The 23,397-nt window shown below is 35.5% G+C and overlaps 2 protein-coding genes across 2 annotated transcripts; one reads left to right on the top strand and one right to left on the bottom strand.

Annotated features, from left to right (window-relative positions):
* Positions 1-7,848: 7,848 nt before the first annotated feature.
* LOC119068751 lies at positions 7,849-9,197 on the bottom strand. The gene is made up of 2 exons (XM_037172471.1): positions 8,938-9,197; positions 7,849-8,863 (listed from the first exon to the last, which is right to left on the bottom strand). Exons 1-2 carry the CDS (start codon positions 9,101-9,103, stop codon positions 8,151-8,153), a joined length of 879 nt encoding a protein of 292 aa, XP_037028366.1. The 5' UTR covers positions 9,104-9,197; the 3' UTR covers positions 7,849-8,150.
* A 1,411-nt stretch (positions 9,198-10,608) lies between these two features.
* LOC119068750 (GPI inositol-deacylase) lies at positions 10,609-17,595 on the top strand. The gene is made up of 18 exons (XM_037172470.1): positions 10,609-10,848; positions 12,173-12,319; positions 12,391-12,466; positions 12,545-13,062; positions 13,127-13,312; positions 13,368-13,535; positions 13,591-13,679; positions 13,737-13,887; positions 13,958-14,096; positions 14,166-14,295; positions 14,353-14,475; positions 14,538-14,731; positions 14,800-14,986; positions 15,060-15,213; positions 15,328-15,679; positions 15,738-15,963; positions 16,025-16,123; positions 16,186-17,595. Exons 1-18 carry the CDS (start codon positions 10,714-10,716, stop codon positions 16,445-16,447), a joined length of 3,336 nt encoding a protein of 1,111 aa, XP_037028365.1. The 5' UTR covers positions 10,609-10,713; the 3' UTR covers positions 16,448-17,595.
* Positions 17,596-23,397: the final 5,802 nt, after the last annotated feature.

Below are 23,397 nucleotides of genomic sequence, written 5' to 3'. Positions count from 1 at the left end.
TTTCTCTGGGTTCATATTTGGGCTAAGGGGCATCCACCGACATATTATTCATCCAGATTTCTGGATTTTTCATTTTTGCCCAGATCCGACCTCCACCTCTCCTATTTTATCCGTTTGGCTACCGGCACTCTTATTTTCTGGCGCTAGAGGGAACTACACACATTAAATGAAATATTAAAACATCCCTATTTCTACCGGCTGCTGAAACTGTCGATTTATCGTTTTTTTTAACATTAACCAAACATAGATTGACAAACATTTCCGGGTTCCCGAATGGCAAATCCCATTCGGCTTATCACTAAAAGCTTTTCCTAATTTAAAGTGCTTCTGTCCAATTATCACGTCTAATAATAAACATAAAACTCGTTCATTCGTGCACCAAAAACAACCTCTACACCAGCAGCCAGCATATTACTATTTAAAAAAATATAATTTTTATGTGCCTATTGCCTATGCAGAAACACAAATAACACAAATATGATATCGCTTTACATATCACCACGTGAAAGTTCTACCCAACAAAAGTAAAATGTAGCTATATATGGTCATAGGAAAACTTATCTTAAATAAGATATAGCATTCTATTTGTTTTCATAATTACCTAATTAGCACCCTATACTAGTGGAGCAATAAATTTTGCTAACAAAAAAAAAGTTTGTCTGGATATAGATAGATGAACCATGACCTAGTTCATTTTCGTTGAACATACGAATTAAGTATGCTATTTATTAGTCTATGTTAGACATCATGAAACTAATTTTTCTTGCTTTCCTTTCGTTTGATAACATTCGAAATTGTAATTATTTTCGGTTCAACTTGCCTATTGCCCTATTTATATTTGTGTAATAGGAAAGTTTGCTGAAACGAAGCGAAATATAGTTCCCCGTATGTGAGATGAAAATCAGACAAGCAAATTGGTTTTTTTTAGACAACAACCAAAAAAAGATTCAATTTTTTTTAGCCATACGAGATGTAATACAATCATTTATTTAAACAAAAAAATGCATTAAAATACCCATATTTCGCACAGTAAACGTCTTTATGAAGACATTACAAATGATTGAAAGTTGCAATAAAAAATAACGTTGCAATAATTTAGATAGACTCCCTGCAATAAAATTGAATTTAAGATTTTTTTTACAAAACGCAAAGAATTGGCTTTTCTTTTCCAGAGACAATTGGCATTAAATATTCATTGATGATTCACTATATATAGTCTATTCGTATGTAAGGAATCATTGTATTTGAATTGTATTTAGGTACCATGCAGGTGATTTTCTTTTATTTTACTGTGAAAATAAAGAATATACAGAAAGAAATTTTCATTTTACACGATATATATATATACGTAACCATGCCTGAACAGTATTGAATATGTGTATACGTATACGTATGTTAGGGCTACCATATACGAACGCAAATTTTTAAATTTGAAATTGAAAAAGGTTTAACTAAGTCAGCGTTTAATTATCCCCCATTCACGATAGATTTTTCTGAAAAGTTTTCGGTTAGTGTATGGCACCACCAATTACACAGGGCAAAATTAGACACTTTTAAAATGTGCAAAAATGGTGCCGTATGGCATAGTACGTTGGATACTAGATAGGTCTCGGTGTACTAAGTACGAAATACACATTCGTAGCTCCTTACGACACCTGTGGTTCCACTTCATACGCTCTACGAGAAAATTTAAAAAGTAATATGAACGGGACAGTTTTTGGTCCAGCAGGTGCAGGATGCCGTGAGTTCAAATAACCACTACTACAAGATCGACCGAAGACAAAAATTACTCATGACCTTCGATATTGTAGTAACGATTATTTTAACTCACATCACTGTCCCGTTCCCATTACTTTTTAAATTATTTTGTGAAGATGCTGCAGAGGAACCACATACGTCATTGGGACCAATGGATGTGCTTCGTCCTCAGGGTACTGAGACATATCTAAAGCACTACACAACCATTTGTGCCCAAAACCTGCGCACGGGTACGTCACGTACTATTATGCACTTGCATCCAAATCGTGCCATACTTTTCCGCACTTGCAGCGAAATAAATGACATTTCCGTTTCAATTTTTTAAGTATTTTGGTGTTTCTCGATTGTACTCAATCGCAAAAAGCACAGTGTATACTCGTTGCATGAGTTCTTTTTTGTAGTAAACGTCCTGATGTTCCCTACATTCCTTGGGACTAGTGCTTCAAAAGGTGCGTATAATTTTGATTCATTCGGTTAAATTTCGGTTAAATTGTGAGGCTCACCTACAATTCAAAAGGAATTAGGAGATTTCAACATACCCAATAACGATTGTGAACACCGAGCGGCGTTTGGGGTATTTTGAAGTATGCGTTATTGCAAGTGATGAGATTGTGTAAGTGCGCATACGACGGAAATTCCCTCCCGTCTCTTTCGTTTCATTCCTTCAGTCATTTGAAGAATTGTGGTTGGTTGCTCAGTTGCAAGTCAAGAATTTTGTAAAACCACTGGAGATTGGTCGCCCTAACACTCGTAACGTTGTTAGTTATTTCCTTTTGTTCCGAATGGGCAGTTTAGAAAATTTATTGAACTAAGGAAAAATAATGTGGATAAAAAATAATTTGCAAAATTCACACTTTATGACTTGATGATGCACTGAAAGTTCTTTTCTTTTTATTCGGTGTTCTTTTTTTATTGTACTTTACAGAAAAGAAAAGAGGAAAAAAAAACTTGAAAGAAATATATAAATGTCTTTCTTAAAAACAATTATTCTGTTTTCCAGAAATTGATGTTCTCTGTGGGAAAAATAATATTATGCAATGGAACAATACCATGAAAATAACGGCAATAAAATTCAAAATATGTGGCACGAAGTACGTATGCAAATAGGGAGGCATGTAAAAAAACGAAAATTTTATATTGTTTTGAAGTAAGCATCAAATGTTTTATTTAAGTAATGGCCAAGTGCTCTTTCGCAAATTGTTTTTTTTATGATTTCTTTAAATGTAAAAGGGCTTTTTTTAAGGTTAACAACATTTTTCAATTTTTTGTAATTTTGTTTGTCTTCTTCCTTTTTTCTCTTTGTTACATAATGGTTTTTATACCGAACGTGGTTGTAATCCAAATGTTTAATTAAAACTCTCGCTTATTCCTTTCAATACTTTTACGTATTTCTTAGAGGACAGAAATTGGGCAGCTTTTTTCTCAAAATTAGATGACGGAAAATTATATTACGTAAATTATCGTTTCTTGTTTTTAAATCAAGAAGCTTGCATTGGTCCAACCTCTTACTAATTGTTTTTAATTCAGACGTTTTAACGCTAAGTGTCTGTACAATTTGAAGAAATTCGTTGAGATTCTAGTGTAGCTTAAATTATATCTCTGGTTAGCAGTGCCTATATTCGCGAAAATATTTTCACGAATTTTCTGAAATTTTCACGATTTTTTCAAATTTTTGTGAATTTTCGTAAAACGTTTTTTGTAAAAATTTGAGAAAATCGCGAGAATTTGAAAAAATTCTTGAAAATATTTTCGCGAATATAGGCACTGCTGGTTAGTGGTAATCACTGCTGGCTAAGTTTTTCTTGAATTTTACCTATAAATAGATAAATTCTTATTGGAATCAACAAATAATGATCCTCATTACCAACAGTGAAGTTTTTGCGGTTCACAGAAAAGTACAGTTAAAAACTCAATGACGTTATGTAATTAAGAGTCGAAATAACTCTTGCTATCTATTCTTCGTCGCAGTAATTTTAGATAGATCACACATAGAAATTAACTGCAAGATCGTAGGTCCTTTGACACTTGAGAGAATAAATAGTTATTTGTTTACCGAGGAAAAAAAAGAGGTTAGAGATTTCATTTCGAGGGCGTTGTTTGTTAGCGAGAAAATGAAATTAAATTGAGAAAATAAAATCTCTTTTTTCCCGACACATTCACTGAAATTCCTTAAAATAACCCAAATCTTTCATATTCCACCAAAATTCTTCGACGATTTTTTCAGATAACCCACTGCCACCTAAATTTATGATTATCCTTCTCTCGTGTAAGACCCGAATACATGACAACCTTTCACTCCTTCGTAAGACCAATTTTCAAATTAATAAAATCTAAGTTTTTTTTTTACATAATCACAGCCTTTATTCAACACTTTCTTTTGACTTCTTTACAAGGTACATAACACAAATCGTCGGGATTAATCAGAACAGATTTTACAGCGACATGAACTTCAATTAATTTTATGCATTTAAGCGGTGTAAGGGAATCTCGCGCCGCGTCATTCACAATAACTCCCAAAGTGACATCTTCCTTATACAAAATGTGTCAAAATGTGGATTATTGTGAGCGACGCAGCGCGAGATTCCTAGCAACCATTTAAGCTACTATAATTTACCAATTAACATTCCGCGCATCGAATGTATTAAAACAAGACAACTTTTGAGGCAAAAAACAGGCTAGCAAAAACCTCATATCAATTTACTCTTCATACTACGTTAAGTTAAAAAAAAAAATTGAAAATAGGAAAAAAAACGAAAATCATCAGGGCGACGGGAAAATTAACAGACAAACAAAAAAATCATAGGAAAAAAAAATTTTAGGAGCAACTCAGGAATACTTGTCGATGAATGCAACTGTTTGGTCGCTGATAGTTTGACTGATAAACCGCATATTTGACATTGAGTGTAGCGTGATTGTTGGGAACCTCTTTGGTACGCCATGGATGCATTTCAGGATTTTGTTTTGGATTAACTGCAGTTTATTCATATTTGATGTAGCCGTACCACACCGGCGAAGCGTACGTGATTTTCGGGAGGATCACTGTTTTGAACAAAGTCAGTTTATTGATGGTCGACAATCTAGACTTTCTGCTAAGCAACGGATAGATGCTAAAATCTAAGTTAATTTTGTAAAATCGACCGATTCGATATGTTTTATGAGAGTATAATATAGAGAAACGAAAGAACTGCATGAAAGATGTCTTACCTTTAAAGTCGATTTATTCGCAAACGTAACGGATTTCTTTCGTAGCCTCTAATAACAAAACACTGTAGAACTACTGGCATTATACATGAAACAATTTCTGTAATTATTGTGGAACTTCAATACTTGAACAAGATCAAAAGGAATCTTTTGACAAACAGTCTACCGAAATTGGACACATTTTCCAGAGGAGTCAGGAGTCAGCCAGTGGACGCCAAAAGCACTTAACAAAAATTCGCCTATTAACTGGAAGACCTCTGCATTCTATTGACACCACGGATGGCCACATCAATCGTTGACTGTGGGAGAATTTTCTACAACGAACAGAAAGGAAACAAATCCTAATATAAAGGATGCTCTTTTTCGGTCTTCGATCACCACCCACGGCTACACTTGAACCGAAATTATTGTTTTAAAGTTGTTTTGGCTTTCTAGGCATATAAAAGTGACTCCACTAGAAAATGGATCTTATTTCAAACGAATCTCTCCAAATAAAATGTTTTTAAATAAAAAAACAAAGATTTGGGCAAAGAAAACCAGGTTAATAAAAAGGATGTCCGGCAAACAACAGCAAAACCGAATGATTATCTTCAATATAATAGTAATATAATAGTATATTACGTCAAGTAAGTTTAATCCGAAGACAAGGAACACACAAAAACCTATTTGAGGGATTCTTTTGAAAAACAGCCTACCGAAATCGGACGCATTTTCTATTGGAATTTTTTATATGTGCCTAGAAAGGACTTCGACCCTAGTGGCCAAAACCACTTTCAAAAAAATTCTTCGAAGTTTGTGTGGCTGGTCAAAGGTGAGCAAAAACCGAAAGTTGCAATTTTCTTACAAAAATTGCTCCAGTTACACGAGCCGTACAGGGTCGTGTGGGGTGTCATTAGAAAGGTAATCACATGTACTATTGAGCCGAATAGGGTCTTGTTGGGTTTAAAATTCATCCAAACTGAAATATGTGCAGATAAAGTTTTTAACCGAAGACGTACACTGTTCTTACTGAAACTTCTCGAGGTACACAAAATGTACATGGTCGTGTGGGGTATCATTTGAAAGGTAATTTTATGAGCTTTTGAGCCAAATAGAGTTTTATGTGGTTTGGATACATATGCGATGAAAAAGAAGTTGAAATGTTTAAGTGTCCATATTTCATCATAGATGCATCCAAACCACATTAGTCTCTATTTAGCTCAAAAGCACATAAAATTACCTTTCAAATGATACCCCACACGACCATGTACATTTTGTGTACCTCGAGAAATTTCAGTAAGAACAGTGTACGTCTTCGGTTAAAAACTTTATCTGCACATATTTCAGTGTGGATGAATTTTAAACCCAATAAAACCCTATTCGGCTCAATAGTACATGTGATTACCTTTCTAATGACACCCCACACGACCCTGTACGGCTCGTGTAACTGGAGCAATTTTTGTAAGAAAATTGCAATTTTTCGGTTTTTGCTCACCTTTGACCAGCCACACAAACTTCGAAGAATTTTTTTGAAAGTGGTTTTGGCCACTAGGGTCGAAGTCCTTTCTAGGCACATATAAAAAATTCCAATAGAAAATGCGTCCGATTTCGGTAGGCTGTTTTTCAAAAGAATCCCTCATTTACAAGATTTGTAAGGTGTTTTGCGAGGCTGATGCAATCACAGTTGCTTTTGCAAAGGAAGATGGTTTGTTTTCGTTACATGAGTTAAACCGTTGCAAAGAAACTTAAGCGGTTCTTATCACTGAAGCCTCCAAATTTGACGCTTCTTAATTCGGAGTTAATGCTAGGGGAGTACAATGCTTCAAGCTTTTTTTTAGTAAAGGCCCCACATTTTCATAAGACCAAATAGGTTTACTGGACATTTACCTAGATATGTCTAGAATGCAGCGATTGGAATCTACGACATTCTAGAAAGGTTTTGCCCTTCTAAGGGACAAATGATGAAAATGGCTTCTTGTGTGATCTTTGACTAAGAACCAAAAAATCAAAACCTGGTGAATTTAATTTTGTACTTCATCCTAGATCTCTGATAGGTAACCGATTGGTAGTCTAGTATGTCGACTCTAGCGCATGTATAGTTTTCTAGGAGTCTCGTAATTTTAAAGGTCCAGGGAGCACTAACTATGAAAATCATATCCCTGCAAAGGGATAATTTAAGGCTCGGAACGGGTTCGGGTTGACCTGATCAGTTCAGGTTATGACCCGAACCGGTCTTAGACCCGAACCGGTCTTAGACCCGAACCGGAACTAAGACTTCGGGCTCAACCCGAACTTGACCCGAGCCTAAATTTTCGATTTCGGGTTCAAACCGAACCCGACTCGAACCCGAAGTGATTCAACCCGTACTTGACCCGAACCCGAATTTCCATTTCGGGTTTGACCCGAACCTGATCTGAACCCGAAATTTTCAAATAGATCAGGTCCGGTTCGGGTGACCCGAAAATTTTACACTAAAAATGCCAAAAATTTCGGGTTAACCCGAACCGGACCTGATTTATTTGAAGATCTCGGGTTCAGGTCAGGTTCGGGTCAAACCCGAAATGGAAATTCGGGTTCGGGTCAAGTACGGGTTGAATAACTTCGGGTTCGGGTCGGGTTCGGTTGGAACCCGAAATCGAAAATTTAGGTTCGGGTCAAGTTCGGGTTGAACCCGAAGTCTTAGTTCCGGTTCGGGTCAAGATCAGGTTCGGGTTCCGGTCTGACCGAACCCGACCCGTTCCGAGCCTTAGGATAATTTCAGAAAATGAGAAAATCTGAGAAGTATAAAAACACTGTGGTTATTATAAGGTGTAGGTTCTTCGACAGTACCAAATCTTCCAACAAAATGAAAGTATCGCAAGTTATAATGAGAGAATTTATATTAAAATTCGTGATTTCATTTTTCGACTTTGTATTGATATTGACACATGTAAAAGCAGCGCAAGATTTTTACATTTTCCTAACAAATTAAGTAAATTTAACCAGCTTTATCACTTTGCTTACTTCATTGTCGCCTTATAAAGTCAATGACTATTAGCAGCGCATCAGCACTTGCACTGCACTTGACAATGACATGGAAAGTATCTTAGTTTTATGAACTTGCTTTTCTAAATGTAAGTCAAATGTATTACTGTCCAAAGTCCGACTGTGATATCTGAAATCTACTGGTGCGTTGCCATTAGTCATGTTACTTTCAAGTTTCATTTTTTTTTTCAACTTAACAAAATATTTAAAATTTCTTTTTTCGCTCGTTTCCGGGACGGTGAATCCATTTTCTTCAGCATCGAAGTCACTAATTCACCGAAAATTACATCCTCGCATCTAGATTCGGTTGTTTTGGTAATTTTTTGGTAACTTTCATTTTCAGCACCGTTTAACGGCAACCGTTGTTCACTTTGTAGCTCAAGAGAATCTTCATAAGTCACAGTTGCAGTTTTTGTTTGTTTCGTTGGATTGTTCGATATGGGTCTGCTGTTGGACACAGGTGTTTGCGTTACTAATCCTGCCGACGTTTTTACTGATGGAACATCATCGGTTGGTTGTAAGATGGTTTCAACGTCTTCGTCAGACAGCTCAATAAACATATTTTCGTCGTCGTCGTCATTGTACGCTTCGAGTTCATTTTCGGTTATAACAAAATCAATACATTCACCCTCAACGCCATGGTCTTTGTCTGCTTCCTCATCATTGTCTTCGATTTGGTCAGTAAATTCAATACTGTCAATCTTTTCGCCGTTTGTAATGTGAGAAATGACGTCTTGATAATTGCCGTTACGGATTTGGATATGATTTGCCAGGAAGGACATTTCCGTGAAATATTTATAGTTTTTCTTCAGAGGTTTGTCGGATTCCAAATTGTTCACTTGTTTCAAATGCCGTACGTATTGCTCTCGTAAATATGACCAACGCTTCTTCATCCATTCAACTGTGACAAAACAACATATTCTTAGTACAAAAATTCAATTTCAAAATTAAATTGGCTATGCCGGTTATAGTTACGTTTTAAATCCAGTTTTTTAGACAAATTTTGCCAAACTTCATTTCTCTGGTCTGAATCGAAGTTCTTTCGGTCCCATAGTATTGGATAACGACTTATCGTTTTTATTAGATACAGATCACCATCAACAGTATATTTATCATTGGCCGAATCCACACTTTGTTCCATTTCAATTGTCGTTAACTCAATTGAATATTTGGTTGGAATTGCATTGATAAACAAAAGGTTGTTTTGATATCTTTTTTAAAGGAACTGTCATACTCAGGTGTAAAACCCAATAGAAATAACTGGATTCGCCATCATATGTAACGTTTAGGGTGACCAGTTTAATCGCATTTCCAACTCATATATACTAAAACTTGATAGTACATTACTACCGGGGAATATTGCCATCGTTATACACTCGTGTTATAACACAAGTACAACGAGTGTCTATGTAATATACAAGAGAGTATTACGCGTGCAATATTCTCTGGTGTCACGTTCGGTATAATACTCCGAAAAACAAATTAGCGAATGAGAGGTTTCCAGTTCGAGCGGGAGGCGAGTGCTGGAATCGAATTCGCTAAAAAAGCCTTCTTTTAGCATAAGTTCGAAACAAAGTTTTTCCTAAACGACGTGGAAAATTACGAACGAAGACTACGATTAAAAAAAATTGAGAAGTTATCTCATTTTCGTTTTCAACAGATTCTACATAATTTGCAGATCCATAAATTGGACAGTCTCCATATTGAATGGTTTTTTGGTTTTTGTTCCAGTAAACTAGTCGTTATACGTATGCGCCAACTGAGAATAAATTCAAAAATTTCATACAATATAACAGCTGTCAGAATCTGTGGGTCTAGAAATATCAGATCCTATAGATCGTGGATTTGACCACTATTTCACAGGACTCTCAATGATTGACGCTGTCGGCAAGTCGGTCACTTCTGTCACTTCACCGAACAATATTTTCATGGACAATGTGATCGAAAATTTAATTTCCTAAGAAATGATTTTGATTTTTAAATTTCGTATCTCAAAAGACCGACTCGAAGGCAGTGCCATTGCTGATCTTTGCGGTGGTGACAATAAAAATTTCTATTTACATAAAACGAAAAAGTGATAATACCTTATTTTTACAGTGATTCCAGGAACGTCCTTAAAGAGGAGACCTGTATGAGGAAATTTGAAATTAGATTTTTAAACCCTGAGCTGAATATTTTCGAAAGTGTATGCATTAACCGTTGAGTTATTCTCGAGCTGAATATTTTTGAAAGTGAAAAGGTGGTATTGTGGATGTGGTAACCGTTGAGTTATACTGAAGAGTCGAAATTGGGCGTTGACGTTAAAGGCATCCAGATATATTTTTAAAATTGACTAGTTGTAGTGGTATTTTAATATTCTGGTGAAATTCGATGAAAGTATACTCTATAGGTATGGTCTACTGTCAAAATTTGTTTGGAGTGGAGAAAAATCATTGAAAGGTGAGTTTTTTTATATGAAATCGCTATTTCCTCCGGTTTGTATGGACAGATCGTACCTGGTTTGTTCATTTGGTAGCATGACGTCTTTTTAATATAACCATGTCCATCGAAGTGTTGTTGGTCACCCTAATCGAAAGAAAACCATTGGGAAACAAAGTAAAATTATGACATGCAAACTGTCAATATAGATAATTTGGTGCGCTATATAAACAAAAAGAACTTTCGTATCAAAACAAACACGAAAACGATTTAAGTTTTTTAATGTAGCGCAGTGTATTGAATTGATTGGACATAAATATATTTTTTAGTAAAATGTTGACCAAACTATTTTTTGTTGTGTCGTTGTTTAGTTTATGCTTGTATTTATATGGAGTTCTGGTAACAATTACTGTGTCGGAAAAAAATGTCTGCAACATGACTTATATGTTCGAGTATCCACAGTATGTGGTAAGTTCATTAAATTGGTTCGATTTATTTGGTTAAGAAATGTTAGAGATAAGGTTCAATGTGGGCAAATTGGAATTGATGTATCACCGTTTTTCGGTGATATTGCGGGCCACGTTATTTAACACGAAATGATTAATGACTTGGGCAATTCTCCAAAATTCAGAAGAAAAAATGATCGTTTCCGATTCGGCTTAAAATAAACTTAAGACTTAATGCCAAACTGTGCTTGAAAATTCGTATTTCATTACATCAATGTGCCTAATTACAAGCGACGGTTATTACATTGATCCGCACTTGTAACTTTGTAGATTCAATTCATACACATTACTTCATTTATTATTCCCTATCGTAAAGAATGTCAAACCTGAATTATTAAAAATGTGAATCCAGGCAGCTGTGTAGGACGCTTGAACTTTGTGTATTATGTATCTTCATAAGACATAAATTTTCAATACAACATTGAAATAATTACATACGAGACTTTCAAGTTCTCTACTACCTAACGCTCTAAGGTCGATTTCATAGAATCGTCTTTTATGCCTGAAGATAATTGATTCACCGATAATCATTTAGGTCAATTTACTGTGTTTATTCCGGTATTTAGGGTAATTTTTTTAATTGTTTTTTTGTTTCTTGGACTGGTTCGACCTGTCGCACAGGATATTTTCAGTTTTCAGTTTATTGTGTGGTTTTTACAACACATGTGTTGTTGTTCAGAAGGATGAGGCGACTAGTAACATGTATCAACCAAGCAACAAGTGTTTTAGACGGTCCAGCAGCCGCTATCATTCAGGCTGCCTTACAATGTCGTACCTTCTATCGACTTATGATTTTATCTGACTACATTGGTGGCAGTCAAGACTCAAGGCTGACCCAATTCTTAATAGAAGCACATCGTAATATGTTAGTAACTTCATAAACGCAAGTGTATGCAGTAAGAAAACGCTTTTCAAAACCGAACTGAATCTGACGGACATTTGGAGTCAGATCATTCAATTTTCGAAATAGAGCAATCGGAATTCTCATGCGATAGATTATTCTTGGTTGGCTGATTAACGCACAACGTTTTTCATGTAAACTTAAGTTAAAATGTGGAAATCACGTAAGAAAAATGCGCAACACTACTACAATCGCTAAACCGAACTGGTATGCATACGTTATTTTGCACCAGCTGGTCACATACAATTCCAAATGGGACCAGCTGGTGCAAAATAACGTATGCACACCAGTTCGGTTTAGCGATTGTATCAAGAACGTTCAGAAATTCTCATCGGAATCGATAGTTTTACACTCTCTTGTGCATTCACGCTTTTCTTCCCCACAGAAAATAAATTTCGACGCAAATCTGGACTTTCCGAAGTACAATTTGTACGCATATTCTGAGGGACGACTAACCGAAAATGCACGCAACATGAAATTCGATGGAGCTCCGGTAATATTTGTACCGGGAAATCGAGGCTCATATAAGCAGGTAAATTCCATGATTCCTGATTGATGTGGCAGCTGATATTAATTTTATTCGACTTCAATGCTGAATAACAGGTCCGATCGTTAGCTTCGGTAGCGTTGAGAAAAGGAATCGACAACCTCTGGTCGGAACATTTGGATTATTTTGCTGGTACGAAAAATTTCTGTTAAAGCAACAAGCTCGGTTGTTTGCAGTCATTATTAATTGAACTTCTCATTGTCTTTGCAGTCGATTTCAATGAAGAATATTCCGCTCTATACGGAGGTTACTTGGATGATCAGACCGATTATTTGGGTGCATGTGTTGATACGGTTCTCAATCTCTATCGAAATTTACCGAACGGGCCGAAAAGTGTTGTCATTGTTGGTCATTCGATGGGCGGAAAAATCGCCCAAGCTTTGCTTACCGACTACAAGAAAATTGATTTGATCAACACTGTCGTGATGTTGTCAACACCGGTCGACAGGCCAGTTCTAAATCTCGACAATTATTTCGAAATATTTTATCGAAAAATCAATGCATTTTGGACGTTGAACCGGAGCGAAATGAATGAAGTGAAAAATACAACGAACACTTGCTGCATAAATCAGATTGGTCCGGCGGAATTAACGACCGTAACAGCCGATGATAATGATGACGCATACCCTTTGAACAAAAAACTGTTAATCACAATTGGTGGCGGTAGCAGGGACATACTGGTACATTCTGCTCTGACGAGGTCTAAATTTTCGGACGTTCATGCAATCGTATGTCTTCAGCGTGTTTGAAAGGCACACAAATTGATCTGATTTTCATATTTTGTAATTAAAGGCCACATCCGTACCGAATGTATGGCTGACCACTGACCATTTGTGCGCGGTTTGGTGTCTGCAACAAACTCTTGTCATCAATCGATTTTTGTACAGCATAATCGAGCCGATTAAGAATCGTAATCAAGGGCAACATTTCATTGAAGACAAAAGCGTTCGGTTACAGAGAGCCAAACACTATTTCACGGTGAGTGTGGAAAATTCAAATTCGCTGTTTTGTGATTAAAACGTTGAACTTTCAGCCGAAAACTGTTCCTCGGAAATTAACTTCGGTCAAATTAGTCCACAACCATGACGATCTGGGAGACTGGGTTGAAGATTCGCGTAGAGTTTTCACCGAAGTTTTTAAATCGGGTATTACAGAGACAAGATATCAAATGATTCGACTGTATGATATACCGCAGACTCAGGTACGTTCCCTTATTTCGGTTGACATGTCCGTACTTTAAACCTCCAAATTTATAGATCCTAGATGTTGAGGCTATCAATGTCGATACAGACGATTGGGTATTCGGCTGTGCTGCAACAGAAGTGACTTCAAATATGCGATACTGGTAAATTTGCGGTCGGTGCACGCAATGTGATTTATTAACCGAATTATCACCTTTTAGCTCGGAAGCGACATCGTTGACACATTTAACTAGAAAAGTGCCATCGAGGCGGTACGAACGTCTCATCATTACGATAGATCTTCACAAAATCAAGCATCAATATCCGGCATGGACTCACGTGCTTCTACGAATTCGTCCGACTATTAAGCCGGTAAGTGAAAATCTCGCGTAGAGTTGACCATAGACAGTTTGGTTATCTGATATCTGTCCCATCTGTTTAGCTTCAATTGAACGTAGATGTCCATGGTGAAGGTGATCGAGAGATTGAAGTGACAATGCCCAAATGGTATTCGTTTTCAAACAAAATTTTATTGAGCGACACTCTTGTTGGCAGCATTGCGTATACAATCAAAGTCACTGGTAGGTTGTCAGTCTGGGTCGCCGAATTTCCTTTTTTGCTCAATTTCTTGTCGTTTCACATTCGTTTAGGATTGGAAGAAGCTTATCAATCATTGGAATTAGAAGTTAAACCCAGAACCTGTTCAAAGAAACAGCATCATGCCGTTGCAAAGCTATGCGTTCCGTGGACGGTAGGATTCGATCGTTACCATCACTTTACGTAAGTCAAAGAAATCCACTTTTCCCGGAAGAAAATTGTTTATTGTTTCCGTTACAGCGACACGGAAAGCGAAATAATGCAACTGAATGTGCCAATGGCGAAACCGAGTAGCTACAATACCACAGAGAATCCCGTTACGGTTAAACTGAATTTGGATCCGAATTGTCGTTATCAAATATCGTAAGTTGAACTACGATTTAACGGTGCATTGCACAGACATTCATGTTGCCTTTCCATTCAAGGGTAAAAAACTCATTTGCAATGACATTGGCGCGAATTGTGCAACAATTTTCTCACTGGTTACCGTCGCACTTGGTCGCTATTTTGCTGTTAGCATTTAAACATCAAATATCGCTAACGCCCAGCAAAGAGATATTCAAATGTGGCGCACTGTACTCAGCATTGATAAATTGTTCCAGTTTTTTCATCATAACGGGTATGGATTAACATTGTAATTGAAAGCCTGTGAGCTGCGTTGACCAATTCGACATTTACCCCGTACAGCATCGCGGGTATTCGTGAAAGTATTGTTTTGGGCTGAGTCACTTCCGAATCCCGATCCCGTTGAGCACACATTGCTTGTTTCAATCATAATGCATGGATCCGCATTGGCTTTGTTGACGGTACTCACTGGGGCAGTGTGGGCATTGATATCATTGAGTGGAAACATTGCGTATAAGATCTTGATACGGTAAACAGAAAACTGCCATTGGCTTTACAAACTTTATACCGGGACAGCTCATTCATTAGATATTGAATTTTAGGGCGATCCGATTCCCATTGCCAACAATATCGGGAGTATTACTACCGATTATACAAAAATTTCCGATATCAATCGGCGTTATACTCATTTCTATAGCGATGGCTTCTTGCGGAGGGCTAGCGATCATTGGTGCCGTTTTTGTTTATTTCATTTTGGTGAGTAGCTACAGTTCATTACTGACGCAATTGCGAAGTATTACAGCAAATCTTGAGAAATTTTTGCATCCACTTGCTACAATATTATGACCAGTTTTACCAATGTCTTTTCAGCTGGCCAAAATGTATGAAGATTATCTGGAGGAATTCATTTTCAAAACAGCCAAACTAATTGCTCAGAAATTATTCGGAAAATCCACCGACGAACAAAATGACGACGATGCTGATGACGCTTCAACAACCGAACCAGGTCAGCCTGATGAATTGAATGCAAATGAAAACAATGTAGACGCAAAAGAGCTACTGTCCGACAATTTAAATACAAACGAAAATACTGAGGATGCGGATGAGGCCAATGAACAGGACACTAAGAACGATGAAACGGACGAAAATGAATTTGAAATTCTCGAAAAACAAAAACCCAATTCGGATACCGTTGCTGAAAACACCGATGAGACTGATTTTGGTGAGTACACCAATGCTCATTTTATCCAATGCTTCTCTTGCACGAACGATAGTTTTAGATCCGGAAGTGACGAGAGAGCTAGAAAAATTGATAAGTGAAACCAAGGAGAAGTACGCAAAGGCCGAACGGGATAAAATGAATATGGAAACTATGAGCCGGGTGGAATTTGACGGCATTGCTGAAGGGCTTAGCAATTTACATTTCCATCTAACTTTGTTCCTACTACTAGTCATACTCGCCGTGCTTAACATACCAAGTGTCATAACCTGGGCCAATGACTATCAGTAAGTAGCTGCGAAGTAACGTTCCAGATCAAAAATGCATATTTATGTATCCATTCTGTAGTTACAGTCGTTCGTTGAAAGCAGATCCGTCGCTGCTACCTGCCGTGTTTACTCTTATATCGCTTTGTTACATATGGCAGTCGCCCACCCCAAGAGACATGTAAGTTTCAATTATCGGAAGCATCATTCCCAAGAATTAATTTCATTTTTTTCCGCATCCAGCAATGGATACAAATTTCTGGCAAATGTACTGTACTTCGTCGCAGCCATCGTAATCATTTACTGTCAAGATTCCGTTTATCGGATAAATGCAATCATCAGCATCGTTTTTGCCATAATTACGCTACATCAAGTGTGCGGAAAAGTGGACGCTCCGGTGGAAGAAACACCGGCTGAAAAAGAATTGAGAGAAAAGGTTCAAAAAATCAGGGAAGGTTTGTTTGCTGAATCGATGCTTGGTGAAACGATGAATGTGGAAACTTAGTAAAGAAAAAATCGATTGCTGTAAGTCGATTAGCGTTTAGGGACGTTCTATCGAAATGGTTTAGGCTTCGCGGTTTAAACTTTGTTTTCCTTTATTTTATATTTTTGATGTACAAAAATGTCAGTTAATTATTCAGCATAAAGTCACAGCATCCAGTAGGTAATGTATTTGAAACATATATCTACTGGTAGGTTTTTTTTTTAAATGGCAGTCTAGTCACATAGTGTAATTTCACCTTACTCACCATATATTAACAAATAAAAGTGTTTCTACCGATAAAGTTTAAATTTACGTCGACAGTATTTTTTGTAGATTTTAATAATGCTCTTGATTCTTTTAGCGAAATGCTGGGTTATTTATATAAAACAAAAGAAAATCAAAATTAACTTTATATGCTACTACCACATGCGTCTAAAATGGCACTTTTACTGACCGTTTATTGACCTCGGCTTCGCCTCTAATCAACACAAATTCTCACCAACAAACTTTTCAACTTTCCACCCCTATGTCAATTTAGAATTTGGAATTTCGTGCGAATCAATAGATGAACAAATGAATTGAACAAATAATTTCAATCGAGATTTAAAGGCTCTTTTGATGTGAGAATGTCGTGAATGAGTATAAATTCGTTTTTTTTGCCCCTTGTCACATTTCATTCAGCGGCATTACGACTTTAATTTTACTGAAAGTTGTTTCTATTTGCCAGTGCTATGTTCGAGTCACAGTTACACTACACAAACACTTAAAAAACTCACCATGCAATTTTTTAGAAAGAGGTTTCATTCAAATGCAAAGGTTTTGGAACGTTAGTAAGCAGATTTTTACTTTTCGCACTATGCTCAGCTGGATGGCTCTTGGGGTTCTAACCATTTTTATGATCTCTCGTTGAAAAGTTCCGATTATAGTGATTCTTTGAGACTAGATATGAACATTCTTCTCGTGATTTATACCGAAGACTATAAAATTTATAACATTTAATGTGGACAGTTTCTGTCGCAAATAGTACTTATTAGCTCTGACATTCCATATCCCAGTTCCGATATTGTCCTATTCCAATTACCAATTGCTAAACCTTCAGTCTTTCTAACGAAAAACGACTGTCAGGGCCTATGTTAAGTAATTTTATTTACGAAAAACTACCAAAATTACTAAATTTACCAAAAATTACTAAAAAAAATTCTGGTAAGTTTTGTTAGTTTTTAGAAAATTCTAGTAATTTTGGTAATTTTTGGTAAATAAAATTATTTAAAATAGGCCCTGCGACTGATCGCTCAATTTTTGAAGTATTTTCCAATGGTTGTTATCGAGTCAACGAGAGAGTTAGATCGCGCACGGAGGCTCCGTTGGGCCTATAGTGCTATATCCGTGGATAACTTTACTTTCGTCCAAGTCCAACTGAACTCATTATTGAGAAAAATCAGAAAAGTTGCTGTTTCACAAAAGTAGATGAATGTAACTACAATTTTCATAGTTACATTTACAGCCAGAAAATTGTTGGGTTCTCCTTCTAAAATCTTAGTTTTAACGACTCCTGAACCATTAATAAGGAACTAAAAAATGATTTACGGTTGGTAAAAAAGCTAATCAAATTATAAATGTATGTTTCGGGAGAGCCCACAATAATACGAGTCATGCATAAAAACGCTTTGCAAAATCGAGTGGATCTAGGGGTGTAAAAAATTGAATATTTAGTCTAGATTTAAACCAATGTTGATAATTAAAAGTTAAAAGTGTGATCGAATCAAAACAGGAATCTAAAGCGCCAAATGTATCTACCTACATATCACACAATGTTTGCAAAATAACAAAAGATCACGTTACTATGTCGAAGACAGTCATCTGGCTCCCTCGAAGATTTTAAAATAATTTGACGAAGGAACATGGCATAGAGTGGCCAATTTTGTGAATTTTTCTTTATACCAATGAAACAGACTAAACACGCATTGTATACTACACTCGCCAAGACCCCCAAAAATAAATTTCAACGTTACTGACATTGACGAAAGACGAGTTTCCGGGGTACATCTCATTAAATTGTTTTAATTTTTTTTAAAGGGAGCTTGATAGCAAATTCTTAAGTATTAGAGTTTATGAGCAACTTCTTAAACTCTTTAAAATATGCGACCTCATAAGAAATCTATCCAAAAAAACATGATTGGAATCGTCAAAGTGAACGGGGGATCATGTACTTTTGATAACGATTTTGTTAAGGTCACAATGCATATTTTATAGTATGTAACAGTCAATTTTTAATAAAATTTTCGTTTTGTTTTCAATAATATAAGAAATGTATTATGTAAATCGTCAACGAAACTATCGTAACCTGAATTCACAAAATAAAAAAATACGAAGATATACACGAGTCTTAATTACAATTTCTCTTCCCATCGAAATCATTTTGACACATGGGTAGAATTTAAGCTAAGAACAGCAAGAAGGAGTCATCAAACCACGAATTTTCCATCATTGTATCTAATTACATTCATGAATTGTCCACAATTGAGCTATTTGTCGAAATTTATTTTTGATCTGAACGCCGCGATTCATGCGAAACTGACATTCAACCATAGCACCCTAACGAGGGTATGACTAGCGGATATATCGGCCGGTACACTTTGTGGAAAATCCATACTGTTGTCAAAAGTAAGTATTAGCCCTAATTGTCGAATGGAATTTAACAATAAAATTTTTGTTGAATGACCTGTCCTGCCATGCAACTCAATTTTCGTTTTTTTTTTAAATTCCGTTCGTCAATTGAGACTGATACTTATTTTGACAACAATTTAAATTTGGTTTTATACAAAGTATGCCGGCAGAGATGTAGACTAGGCTTATCCTCGTTAGAACCCTTTTGGGACTCTAAAATTAGTCTAAAAACCATTTTTTTTTGGTTTTGGGTAATGTATCAATTTGGCATACGTCTTCAACCGCGGCCTCATAAGGAACTGATATGCATGTCTACTCTGTACTACTCGGTAAAATAAAAACTTCCAAAGGACGGCCCAATCTACAATTACTCGCGAAGCGTCGACGAAGGAAAAATGATGCAAGTGATTTTAATAGGGAATCATTTCCCAATGTGGCGGCGTTGCTATCAAAATAGTACATCTTGTAATAAGATATTGGTTTGCTGCAATCTACATCTTGATAGTATTTTAGAGATGCTTATTTCGTCGCAGTGTTTGTAACAATTTTTTTTGTGTAAGCTGTGAGTTTATTAATTATAATAATGGATTTTACAGTCAAGTATATGGGGTACAATATACAGATTTGTTCTGTTTTCCATTTTCTCTCTCTCTTTCTTCTCTCCTTCTCGATTTTCATTCTTTTTAGATTTAAAATTAAAACGTATTAAACTACACTTTATTACAAATAAATAAATTAGTTTAATAAAAAAGAAAACAAAAAAAATCTTAGCTCTAAGTGAAAAATAATAATTAAAAAAAAAAAAGTTCAAGTCAAAAACAAAATTTTCTCGACGAAAATAAAAATATTTTAGTAATGCAAAAGAAAAGGGGAATTATGACTTTGACGATAGAACATTTACGATACAATTGGTTTGTGTTTTTCTTTTATTTTGCTATGATTAGACGTTGAATGGGTAAATTGTATTCTACAAATTTTTATATTATGATTAACGATCATTGTTTTCTTGGTTTTGTTTTGGTTAAATTTTTATGTTTTGTATATTTGTATGAATTGTGTGTATACGTTCAATATTGTTCTCCATTTATTTGAATAAGAGTTTACAATCACAATTGATTTTCTATAAAAAAAAACAATCAACTTCAGAATAATGACCGACAGTTTGTCTAAATTCTAACTTTTAATACCCTGTCGACTGTCGACTGACTACAACACATTCAAATGCATAAGCGTCCTAAGCGATTTTTCTAGCCTTGAGGGCACAACTTAAGTCAACACAATGTAAGTGTTAGAATCAGCTTATTGAATCTCAGTGCGGGTTTTTGCTTACTCAGTAGAGATATCTAAAAAATAAAAATTTACAGTGGGAGAAAATAAAGCAGCCCCATTTTCAACGTCTCCATTGATATTATTCATTCCACATGCAATATCGTTAACATACACACGTACGTAAATGTACTGACATTGGTAATGCATGTCAAATGAGTAAACAGAATTGGATTGTAATTGTGACTTTCTATGTTTCTCCGTCTGTAAAGCTCACAAAAGTTTCAAACTGACGTCAGACTTAACGCACCGATGCACTAATAAAGAAATTAACTAAACTGTGCTTAGCTGAGGACTATACATTGTGGATCCTTAATATTCTTGGCATTATAGGATATAGGTGAAGTTACAAAAATCCTTGGGGTCATGGGATCTTACAGTAAGCGAAAAGCAAATGTGGAACGATGCTATAAGCTCGATTGTCACTTATAGAGTAGAGTTTCCATCTATAAGACTAGCTTCTAACTTCGTTCAGTCAAATATCCACTTTAACGACATCATGCTTTAGTGGAAAGCCAGCTAAGGTCGAAATCTTATCTTAGTATTTATTGCCTGTAGCTAAGAGAATCTACTTCGACTTATGTGTTTGATATTAAATATTATTGCTTTTCGTGATTGTGTTTAACAGAACCGTCGGCTGCTCCTTGATGTTCCTCAACAATGTACGTAATTAGAAATGAAATTTTTGGTCTAAGCCGATGGGCTGCATGGGCACTGAAAAAAATTCACGAATTTTGGCGCTGGAAATTTAAACGATTTGTTTAAGCTTAGCGCTGGAAAGGAAATAGCCAATCGCCCAAATAGCATCGCATCGTTTCTCTTTTTCCATATCAATCATCAATTAGCGATTGCAGAGTATTTTTAACAACACTTTTCCTGTATGAGTAATCATTGAGTATATATTCTTTAGTGTCAGTCAAGCACGGTGGATATTTTTCATCTGACCTGCTCATTGTGCTCAGTTATTTCTCGGTTTGATTTTTCGATCGGTTTGCTTGGTAAATAGATTTTTTTTAAATATTTTCGCATAATTAAGTTAATTGCGGTAAAGTGTGCCGCTCATAAGTCTTACCTAATTAATCTGGCGTCGAAATTAATTACAGAACAGAAATTAGTTGAACTGTAGGTGATTATTTTGAGGTTACGTTACAGTGAAGTCACTACAGGTCGCATCAGCTCACATTTGACTATACCAATTAATGAAATTTGAATCACTTCGCAACTGTTGGCAACTATAAATTGCCAACTTCACTCGAATTGGAGTGAATTTTGTTTTGAATTCATGTATCAACACTTGACACTGCGAAGTGACCAATTAGATGTCATTTACTTGACTCGACATGAAAGGAAGGCCACAAAAACGAGACTTTTCATCTTTCTCCTGACTTATTTACATTCTGTGGTCTCGTCAAAAGTTTATCAAATTTGTTATAAAGATTTTCGATGTGCACGAAACAAAAAGAATATTTCAGATTTTGGCGTCGTCCGGAAGGTTGCCATCATAGGATCTATGTTTCGAGATCACTGATAAATCTAAAATCCTTCGATGACTAAGACTATCGCGTCGCTACGAAATGATGTTGTTTGGTAAAAATTGGTGTGGCAAAAAAATCCTGCGACATCTGAATGAAAGCAAAAGAAGCGGTAGGGCCAGGTCATTCAAGCCGGATGACATACAGAATTCGACTTACTTTAGCCTCGAATAATCTAATTTAACTTTACAATGGGTGAATGAAATGACATGTCCTCCTAACTGGAAACAGTGAAAAATTTGAACATACAGCTTGTCGGACATGCTGTTAATTCATAAACTGTAAAAAAAATCAGACATAGAAGTTACTAAGGTCTTAAAAAATTGTTTGTTGACAAAACCTATTTACATAGAGATATTCATCAACAGTTTTATATTTTCGAAGCATTTTTCAGATTTAATAACGTAAGTTTAAGGAAGGGCATGTCTTGTATCGACTTGAGTCTAAACTTTTGGATGCGACTCTTTTCTGAGCTGTAACTTAAATTTCATGTTAAAAAATTGAAAAAAAGCTCATCCGAGGTGTCGAAGAAGCAAAGTCCTCGGTTTTATCTGGCATACGGCCATATCTTTTACGTTCATTCCCTAACAGCAACAAAGGCATTTGCCGTATTGTTCCAATTTCGTTGGATTACAGTAACTAGTGCAGTCAAATGTGAGGTTATATCAATCGTAATTTTACCCTAAGTTTGTATTCTTTCAATTAAAATGAATGAATGAAACCTAAAGACAACAAAACAAAAAAGTCAGATATGCACGTGTTACATGTTTACAACACAAAAAATTGCATTTTTGTTTATTTTTATTTTTATGTTTAAATTTAAAAGAATTCGTTGTGCATGTTCATTGCATTTTTGTTGTTGTTCTTGTTTTTTTTTTTATTTTAATTTTTAAGATTTAATGTTTTAATATATTATCATTATCATATTGATTCTTTTTCATTTTTTATTTTTTTTTATATTTCAGTTAGTCTATAGATCACATTTAGATTCATTTTTTTATTTATTTTTTTAAATTATTTGAGTAAAATTTATAGAACACGGATACTATTTTTTATTCTTTTTTCACTAATGTTTTTTAGCTTTCTCATGTTAAATTTCTTTCTAATTTTTTATTTTTATTTTATTATATTGATGTTAGTTTTTGTTTCTTTTTTGTTTTTTTCTTCTTTTTTTTATTATTATTTCTCATTTGCTTAGATGCACTAAATATAGGTATAAATACGACGGTTAAAATATTTTTAATAAAAATACTTGTTTTGTTTCTCTCTGTTTCTGTTTCCTCTGTCCTCTTTATCTCTCTATCTGTCGTTCTTTCTATATTTCTCAATTCTTAGCACATTCACATTGTGTTTTTTACAAATAAATCTCAATTTCAACGTTAAAATAGCATACTAAAAAATTGTATGGTTGAAGTTTTTCTCTCTTTTCTCTTTTGTTATTCATTT

This window comes from Bradysia coprophila (genome assembly GCF_014529535.1).
Source record: "Bradysia coprophila strain Holo2 chromosome X unlocalized genomic scaffold, BU_Bcop_v1 contig_20, whole genome shotgun sequence".
NCBI lineage: Eukaryota > Metazoa > Arthropoda > Insecta > Diptera > Sciaridae > Bradysia > Bradysia coprophila.
Note: the sequence above shows the minus strand (reverse complement) of the source record. Positions and strands in the feature narration are given on the sequence as shown.